The 10924-nt window shown below is 27.0% G+C and overlaps 1 protein-coding gene across 1 annotated transcript in view; it reads left to right on the forward strand.

Moving 5' to 3' along the window:
- LOC100205922 (spectrin alpha chain, non-erythrocytic 1) overlaps nt 1-9882 on the forward strand; it is a 121795-nt gene extending 111913 nt beyond the window's left edge. The window contains exons 53-55 of the mRNA XM_065791061.1: nt 2615-2761; nt 2893-3043; nt 9397-9882. Coding sequence (XP_065647133.1) covers nt 2615-2761; nt 2893-3043; nt 9397-9522 — 424 coding nt within the window. The 3' untranslated portion in view covers nt 9523-9882. The remainder of the gene's footprint in view (nt 1-2614; nt 2762-2892; nt 3044-9396) is intronic.
- The last annotated feature ends 1042 nt before the right edge of the window (nt 9883-10924 follow it).

Genomic DNA, 10924 nt, shown 5'->3' on the forward strand with positions numbered 1-10924 from the left:
GCTGTCATTAACAGTATGTTAGCTATTATGTTGTTATCTTAGCTGTCATTAAAAAATTTTTATTTTAAACAGCTCATAAAAACTACCAAATACATTTTTTTGTCCACAATTATTGTAGATGTGTAGGTTTTTAACTTCTAAATGTTATATCACAAACTGGAAAAAATAAAACATTTTTAAAAATGTAAAATTTTGTTAAAAAAATCTATTTGCATAAAAGTCTTTTTGGTTTGGATAATATAAATTTTAAAGACATCAGCTTTTTTCAATCCTTTTCTGCTTTTAGAGTTTTAGTTTCTGAAAAAATTAATTAAGTCGTAATGCTATACCAATCGGGTTGTAATAATATTTTTTGTAACAAAGCTGAAATATGCAGCTCATCAACATGTTGTAATAGTTTTGCAACATGTTGTAATAGTTTTGCAACATGTTGTAATAGTTTTGCAACATGTTGTAATAGTTTTGCAACATGTTGTAATAGTTTTGCAACATGTTGTAATAGTTTTGCAACATGTTGTAATAATTTTGCAACATCTTGTAATAGTTTTGCAACATATGTTAAATAATTAAAAAAATCTTTTTAACAATAATGAAAAAAAAATTTTTCAAGTAAACATTAATGTTAAAAAAAACTCAATAGCCGGTAACTATATGAACACTTTTTTTACCTGGTTTCATGCAAATGTTATATAAAGATAATTTTTTATCTCCTCATGAAGTTTTAAGAAACGTTAAACTTCAATAAATAAAAATTTTAATAATTTGAAATACTTATAGATAATTCAAATCATTTTTTTATTCTCATATATTTTTATACTTATTATTGCTGCAGGGACCTTTTTCCGAATATTTCCGGAGTATTGGATTTTTCTTAAAAATTTAATTTTTTTAAATAGTTTTCTTGAAATACTAGTTAAAAATAATTTATTTGTAACTTGTCATCAAATAATTTAAGCAGATATCGTTCATCAGTCACTCTACGCTAAATTTAGTTAAGTTATTTGTATGCATGTACAACTAGATTTTTCTTATTTGTACGCGTATATATATTACAAATTATTTGACTGCTTTACCTAAAAATCAAGGGTACTTTAATTTAATAATTTTTCTACATAAATTACCTTAATTAAATAAGTATTGAAAATTTTTCTTTTATATAAAATAATGCCTGCCAAAATATAAACTCATGTATACCATACTGCAACTATATTTGTTTAAGTCAATCGATGTATGTACACTTCTATGTGGCTACGGCTAAAACAGTCGATTTATGTACGCATTGATACATTTATTTACTTTTTCTATGAAGATTTGAAAAAAAAAAGATAGATAACAATAATAAGTTAAAAAACATAAAACTACTTTGAAAACTTTTAAAAAAAAAATTTAATTTAATTACTGTAATAATGTAAGTAACATCCGCGGCACTACGCCACTTATTTACTTTAACAAAAAATTAAAATATCTAAACGTTTTTTTGCATCCAAATAATGTTTATATTATGCACATTATTTTTACGCGTGTACAAATAATGAATTTCTTTTTTTGAGACATTCTGAGACTTTTATGACACATGATATGTTCTTAGTTACACAAAATGCATTTATATTTCCAGATGTTTTTTAAAGAATTTTCCTTATTTTTTCCGGATATTTTATGAAAAAATTTTCTGGATTTTTAAAATGTGACCTGGATAATCTCTGTTAATGGGTACAAAGTTTAATATTATTGTTATTATTATTCAAATACTCATCTATTCTAATAACAGAATTCATTTTTTTATTTTTGTAAATAAATGTTTTTAATTTTATAAAACTGTAGTAAGTTAAAGCTAAATAGCATTTGTTGAAACAAATTTTAAATACAACAGAAACATTGTTAATAGCATATTTAAATGTTATATAATGTTATATATATATATATATATATATATATATATATATATATATATATATATATATATATATATATATATATATATATATATATATATATATATATATATATATATATATATATATATATATATGTATATATATATATATATATATATATATATATATATATATATATATATAATATATATATATATATATATATATATATATATATATATATATATATATAATGTTATATATATATAATGTTATATATGTATAATGTTATATATGTATAATGTTATATATATATATATATATATATATATATATATATAATGTTATATATGTATAATGTTATATATATATATATATATATATATATATATATATATATATATATATATATATATATATATATATATATACATACATATATAATGTTATATACATGTAATGTTATATAAGTTTAAAACTAATATACAAGATAAAACTGTTCTTGTTTTATTAATTAAAAAAATAATTAATTCCGTATTAGTTCCCTAAAAGCAATTGTTTTTCGAATACTTATTTGATTTGTCCATTTTTTTTTTGCATTTGTAAAAGTGGTATTTTTTCTTCTGTATTTTGTTTTAAAAATATTTTTTCATGAAAAAAAGGTTTAATCGCTGATAAATTTTAAAAAAATATGATTCATCTTAAGATCAAAGAATGTAACATTAATTTTAATGTTTTAGACACTTTGATAAAGATCGAACAGGTTTCTTAGAGCATCAAGAATTTAAATCGTGTCTTCGATCATTAGGATACAATCTACCGCTTGTTGAAGAAGGGGCAGATGATCCTGAGTTTAATTCTATTTTATTTACTGTTGATCCAAACAAGTATTATTTTTAATTATTTGTGTTTTTGGTTCTTTTTTTAATTTCGTTTCTTTTAATAATGATCATAATTTTTTCTGTAAAACATTTATTGTGCTAAATGCTTTTATTTTTGTGATTTTATATTTATTTAGTGATGGTGTTGTATCACTAAATGAATATATAGCATTTATGATAAGTCGCGAAACTGAGAATGTAAAATCTGCTAAAGAAGTTGATGAAGCATTTAGAGCTATAACTGACGGTGGAAAACAGATATACGTCACTGAGCAAGAGTTATATCAGGTATTAAGTTTTATGGTGTTTATTTCTTTATCGATACCTTTTTTTAGTGATGCAAATTAGATTTTTTGAAAGAAAAAAAAGGTTTTTATATTTAAAAAATTTATTACAAAACACAATTTTTATATAATATATATAATTATATATACTATTACAAATATATATGTATGTATTATTATTATTGTTATATTTATATATTTATAAATATATATAAATATATTTGCATGTATTTATATTTATGAATATACGTATATATATATATATATATATATATATATATATATATATATATATATATATATATATATATATATATATATATATATATATATATATATAAGGGGGAGTCAAAAAAAGTAAATTTTGAAAACATAAAAACCATACCCCCCAAGCTTGGGGCAAATATATAAAAAATGAGCCTCAAAAAGTTTGAGCACTGTCGGATCACTTTTGACACCCCCTCAAACTATTAATTAGGGGAAAAGATGACCGAAAAGTGGTCATTTTCAAACCTCTTGAGGGAGGGTTTAAATATATTTTTTTTCAAATTTTTATTTTTTACATACTATATAAAGGACTATATTTTAGTTTAAAACTGTATGGGTTTTTTATTACCCCTCAAAAGTTTATGTTTCGTGGTATTGAAAATCAGGAAAATTGGTAATTTTGGGGGAGGGGGGGAAGGTGATATATATATACATACACACAAATACATATATATAATATATATATTTATACATATATATATATATTTTTTTTGTATTTAAACATCTTCGCTTCCAACAAGTCTGCAACCAGCCAGTAATTAAAGTTGAAAGTTACTGAAAGAGAAAAGATGAAGATTGTAGACCAAGATAACGATTGACAGACGACTTAAAAGATTGCAAATTATATGAATCAGGAAAGCAAGATGAAGGAAGCGAATTCCAAAGAACTGATGTTCGAGGAAAAAAACTAGACGAATAAGCATTTTTGGAGCACTTAGGAACAGTCACAGAAAAAAGATGACACTTAATTGAATGACGAGTAACACGAGAATGAATTTTAGTAGATGGCACAAGAGACGCTAGCTCTTTAGAGCAGTGCCCATTATAGTATTTGTAGAAAAGAGAAAGAGAAGCAACATTACAACGATGTGATAATGGTTGGAGGTTGGCTGCAAGAGCAGGTCCAACTATGTTTACAATGCGTTTTTGCACCTTGTCTAAAAGAGAAAGGGCATTAGAAGATCCGCCTTAGATATGGCAACAGTATTCCATACAAGGCCGGATTGAGATTTATAGAGATAGAGAATAGAATCCGAAGTAAGAAAGTGACAAGCTCAATAAAGAGATGCAACCTTAGCAGATGCTAATTTTGCAACTGATTTGATATATGGTTTCCAAGAAAGATTTCCAAGTAAGAGTTAATCCTAGAAGATGAAGAGTAGGTGACTCATCGAGTACATCAACGTTCATTAATATAGGAAGATCTAAATTATTGTGATAACGATTGGCTGAAAAAAATTGAGTTTTATCTGTATTGTAGTTCACCAGCCACTGTGAGCCCCATGCTGTAGCAGAAGTGAGATCCTTTTCAAGCTCAAATGCCCCCTCCAAGCAATCAGAGGGAATTGGTTTCTTATCACGACAAGAATAAATGGTAGTATCATCAGCAAACCATGCCACCTTAGATGTGAGAATATCTGGAAGATTGTTAATAAAAATTAAAAAGAGTATAGGGCCAAGGATAGAACCTTGAGGAACCCCTGAAGTTACAGAATAAGAAGAAGAGTGTTGTCCATCGAGGACAACTTTTATGCTACGATTGGAAAGGAAGGATTCAATGATCTTAAAGATGTTGCCGGATACACCATAAGAAGAAAGCTTATGGAGAAGACCAGCATGCCAAACTTTATCAAAAGCTTTTGAAATGTCAAGAGCGATGGCCTTAACCTCTCCACCTTTATCTAATGCACGATAAAACCTGTCAGTTATTACTGTTAGCAAATCAGCTGTAGAACGAGAAGATCGAAATCCATATTGATGGTCAGAAAGTAAGTTATTCGATTCAAGATAAGAAATTAAGTGTTTGTTAATTAAAGATTCAAAAACCTTGCTTATGATAGGAAGAAGACTTATGGGACGGTAGTTAGACGAATGGGATCGCTCTCCAGAATTTTTGAAGATAGGAATAACAGATGCCGCTTTCCAGCAGGCTGGAAAGCAAGACTCTGATAAGCACTTGTTGAATAGTTTTGAGAGTATAGATGAAAGCTCCGGAGAACACTTCTGCAAGACAATAACAGGTATGTTGTCCGGGCCACAGGCTGTAGAAGAGTCTAGACAGGAAATCACTTTAGATACAGAAGCTGGAGTGATATGAATGTCAAGCAATGGATCAACCTGTTTGTTGGCAATATCAGGTAGAACGCAACTAGTGGAATCAAGGGATGATATTGATGAAAAGTTTTTAGCAAACAGTTCAGCTTTGTCTTTAGGTGAGGTGACAAAGTCTGAACCATACAAGAGAGGTGGAATTATAGATTTGCCATTATTATTGATATTATTAAAGATTCTCCAGAAGTCACGAGAGCCTAATTTTTGAGATGAGATACGAGATTTCATGAACGTAGAATAGCGGGTAAGAGGGCTTCATGAAAGAGTTCGGGAAACCTGACTACCAGCCGGCCTCAGAACCATAAAACTGAGTTTTAGAGCTGTACCCTCATTAGGAGATAATAGAATGAGTTGCCTAGTCATATATATATATATATATATATATATATATATATATATATATATATATATATATATATATATATATATATATATATTAACTTTAACTAACTAAGTAATATAATAACCCTAATTAAATAAATAAGTCCTGTGTATATAAACACAAAAGAACCCCTCTATTCTCTTCCGAAACATGGACAAGGGGGCAAATATTTATATATACTGAAAAAACCGATATTTATTTTTATTGAAAAGAATAAACAAAAAGATAAATGTATATTCAAAATATTATAAAAGATAAAAACGCATTCGACTAATATTAGTAATGTTTATCTCTTTATCTTTTTCTGCATCACACCAAGCCCATCATTTAACTTAATCTTTGAAATTTTACTTGATTTTTGTCCTGGTGATCTGAATACAGATCGAACTTTGTCTACAGTGAGCAATCTATTTTGTTTTTCAGTTTCATTAGAATATCTTTGAATATACTGTGTCATCATACCTATAGACTGTTCCAAATGGTCATTCACAAATATTAAAGTTTAAGCATATTTTTGAAAACTTTTAAAGCATGATTGTGCCAATAGTTTGGTGGAAGTGAGAGCCAGTCTTTAAGTCACTGCTTATCAAGACCAATCATGTCAAAAATCAGGTAAGAAAAATCATCAACTAAGACAGACAGAGAAGGTGGTTTTTTTCCAATTTTTATATTCATTTTATAAATTTTCTTGATATCTTGTTTTACTTTGTTCTCAGGCTTATAATAGTCAGAGCTATGCATGTCAAATAACAGAATCGCTGATGCAATTTTTGTCTTCTCCTCTAATGTTAAATCATCATCTAGCAAAGCTAGGGGTATCATTGTTTAGTCCAAATACTAACAATGTTTATACTGAAGTTCCAATACAGCATCACCAGCAGTTGGGTTTGTACATACCTTCTTGTACAGATGCATTTGATGTATGGCTGTAATATCAAGAAAAGGAGCTTTGATGACATCCTCAGATTGTAAATACCATTTTGCATAAAAGCAAATAATAAATTCTGTAATAAGCCTAATTTCAGTTTTTAGTTAATCATTTTTTAGAACAAATGTAAGATGGTCGGATAGAAGCTGAAGCTTTAGATAATAAATTGCTTTTCCTAAAAATCTTGCATGATAAATAGCACCTGTTTTTCATACTTTATATGTAACAGGGGATAAGTAAGTGACAACTAATTCTGCAAGCTCACTTCTATCATCTTTTTTAGTACCTGGTTTATCAATGTAAGCTCTGCAAAATGTTAATGAATTCTCAGCTTCCTTCTTTAAAAGATTGCTTTTAACGTTATACCAATCAAACCGTAAGAGTTGTATTGGATTCTAATTAAAATTAGGTTCTTCAATAATATTTTTTAATTTTTTGAAAAGAGGATTATCAGGTCCATTTTTTTTATCATTGGTCACTAATTTCCAAAAGTAAAGCATTCTTAGTTTGTTCACATGATGTCTACAGGCTATTTGGAGGAGATATTTATCCAGTTATTTAGATATTCTTGAAATGGACCCTTTATTCGTCCCAGTATTGGATGATGTTGTATGAAAGCATATTCCTCTAGTTTTTGATGTAAGTTGATATTCTTTATTTAAATCTATTATACCAAAAAATTGATCTTCACCGGTGGATGACCCCAGAGGAGGTACTCCAAGTAGGTAAGAATCTCCATTAATGTTAACTAAAACAGCCATTCTATCCCTCTTTAATACTTTTCCTTCGTTTAATTCAAACAATGTCTTGCCGTCAAAACGAATTATACATCTCCATATCCATGTATCAATGGCTACTTTAAGATCTTGTTTTGTAATGGGTAATATGTTTTCATTTTCTTTTTTCATTTTTCTATATGCAGTAGACTGACTGCATTTAACTTCTTTAAGGTCAACACCTGATTGATATAAAATTGCATTTGTTATGTTCTGTAAAATATTTGGCGATATATCACAGGCTGTGGCAGTAAGAGAAACATTACCAGCTAAAATATCTTTTGGAATTTTTGCAATTACTGTGTCTGGGTTTTCAGAAACTTCTATATGATACCAATCACCTTAATCAAAATCAGATCTGTGTCTGTAAGTTCAACCTTGGGTGCATCATCTCCCAAACTTATAGGCTGTGAACAATTTTTTTTCCTGATACTTTCTTTTGCCTAATTTATAGAAATGTTTTAGTATTAGTTTTTAATTTTAGAATTAGTGGAAAATAAAGTTATAGAGTTTGAAACCAGAGCTGAAGTAGTTAATTAAAAACATTGAATACCTTTTTCTATACTTAATACCTTCTGAACCAATAACAAACTTTCTTTGACCTTCCTGATCTTCAAGAAATTTTATGTCTTTAATCTTGTCTTTTAGGGATCTTTTTTTATCTTTACTGATCATGTTTTTGAGATTAGAATTACTAGCCCAAAAAAGTTTTTTTATTTCAATCTCAAACTTGTTTTGTTTAGTTACACCACTACTAGTTCCTCGTTTTGTATTTTTTTTTTTCAAATTGGAATAAGACTTGTGCAAATTAAAAAGTTTTTTAACTAAAACTAAATCAGTTAACACATCAAATCCAGCTTTAGTCCAGGATTTCTTGATTTTAAACAAAATACATTCGCAGCAACTATCTGAGCATCTTGAAAAAGTTTTTTTTAGGGGACAAGCAATTATATTTGATATTAATGCAGATCGACATTGCTGGTCATATATTAAGTGTTGAAGAATATCCAAGCCCTTTGGAAGCTGTATATCTAAATAAAAAGATTTTAAATTATCAATGAACTATTCGAAAAAGGTCTCATTAATAATTCTTAAAAAGATTCATTACTAATTTCAGTATTAACAAAAATGTTTCTACCTGATATAGCTGGTTTTGCCTCTTTTATAATAAAAAGTTTCTTTTTCATTGTCCTTTGTTAAGTTGCACTCATTTCTAATATGTTTATTTTATGTTCTAATCTGAAATTATTAGAAAAATGTAAATTTTAAATTTTCAGAAGTTGTACCAACATATAAATATACAATAATAGGCAACAAAAAAAATATGCAAAAAATTACTAATTTTCCTGATTTTCAATACCACGAAGCATAAATTTTCGAAGGGTAATAAAAAAACCATACAGTTTTAAACTAATATATATTTCTTTATATTGTAAGTAAAAAAGAAAAATTTGAAAAAAAATATATTTAACCCCTCCCTCAAGAGGTCCGAAAATGACCACTTTTCGGTCATTTTTCCCTAATTTAATGGTTAGAGGGGGGGTCAAAAGTGATCCGATAGCGCTTAAACTTTTTGAGGCTCATTTTTTATATATTTGCCCCAAATTTAGGGGGTATGGTTTTTTTGTTTTCAAAGTTTAGTTTTTTTGACTCCCCCTAATACATACATATATATATGTGTGTGTATATATATATATATATATATATATATATATATATATATATATATATATATATATATATATATATATATATATATATATATATATATATATATATATATATATATGTATATATATATATATATATATATATATATACACGCAAATACATATATTAAAAAAGTTGCTTTTCCATTTTTTACAAAATGTATTTAAAAAAAAATTTTCTAGGCTTTAACTCGTGAGCAAGCTGAATTCTGTATGTCTCGTATGAAAACTTACGTTGACAAGAATGGAAGAGAATTGCCAGGTTACTTTGATTATGGTTTTTTTTGCGAAGAACTATTTGTTGCATAAATTACTACTGAAGAATAAATCAGAACACGAGTAGCTGCTACGTATGATTATTAGTTTTTATTAATCTTCTCGGCAGTAATGTCTACTTTCGGTGATAAACAATCAGATGGAAGCAATCAAAAGAGTTAACCACATTTTTTTATTTGTTATCTACTTTGAAATATTGTTGTAATATTGGATTTTTACATCATGTACCATTGACTTGTCGGATGTTAGATCCTCGGTTTATTGGGTGTTACGTGATATACTTTTGAGTTGCTGGATGTTACATTTATAATACTATTTTCAGTTAATCGATTGTTTAAAAATACATAATAAGAATATCCATTTATATGGCAAGCAATTATATTAATTCACACAGTGTTTTGTTATCTCTGAGTTTTTCTATGTGCTTATTTTTTCAAATACTTTGGCAAAGACATTTTAAATAAATACTTTGGCACAGAGATTTTGTCACCTTGTTAGTCTGCCAAAGTATTTATTTAAAAAAAAAAACAGGTTAAAATATTCTTCAAAAATCATTTTAACTTTCTTAATTTTTGTAATAACTAAATTTTCACAAATTTTAGTTATTTAATATTTCAATCAAATTACTAGTGATTAAATTTCAAATAAGTCCTAAACCAAAAATCTAAAAAATTTAATTTTTATTTTTGATTGAAAATATATTGAGATTGAGATAGAAGATTTATTGGTATTTATGTTTAGGCACAACCAGAAAGTAAGAGTTCTCACTTATGTGTAAAACTACAATATGCATATTTAATAAACTCAATTAAAAATATTTAAATATTAAAAACAGTTATATTCACTCAGAGCTAGTCAAAAAATTAAAAGGTATTTTCGCTTAGGTGTAAAACTGCAATATCCATGACATGCATGTACATAAATAAACTCAATTTTAAATATCAAAATGCATTAACTCTTTGAATTCCAAATTAGTGAACTATAAATATTTTTTTGTTTTTCTTTGAACTGTAAAACAAAACAAAACTAGGTAATTTTTTTTTAACAAATGAAATATATTGTCATATACATATCATAGACATACACAAATGTCGATTCTGAGTAATAATTGATGAAAAGAAGCAAGCAAATGTCTTTTAAGATTCAAGGCCCATGTTGGTACATAAATTTAAACTCCACATCAACTTTGCACATCACCTTGCATCTCACAGTTTTTAAACATGTAAGTCAAATTAGGCATAGTATCATCACTGCAGTATCTTTATTTTGACATGGTATTGTTTTTACATTTTTAAATTGTTCAGATTGTAATAATCTTGTTTCAACCAAACTTTCACTTGAAATAAAAATAAAGTTTATACCTTTGATGTTGTTAGTGCAATATGTAAACATATCACGTGCGTTCAGTATTTGATTTGCAGAAATTCTCTGCAAA

This window comes from Hydra vulgaris, chromosome 02, assembly GCF_038396675.1.
Source record: "Hydra vulgaris chromosome 02, alternate assembly HydraT2T_AEP".
Lineage (NCBI taxonomy): Eukaryota > Metazoa > Cnidaria > Hydrozoa > Anthoathecata > Hydridae > Hydra > Hydra vulgaris.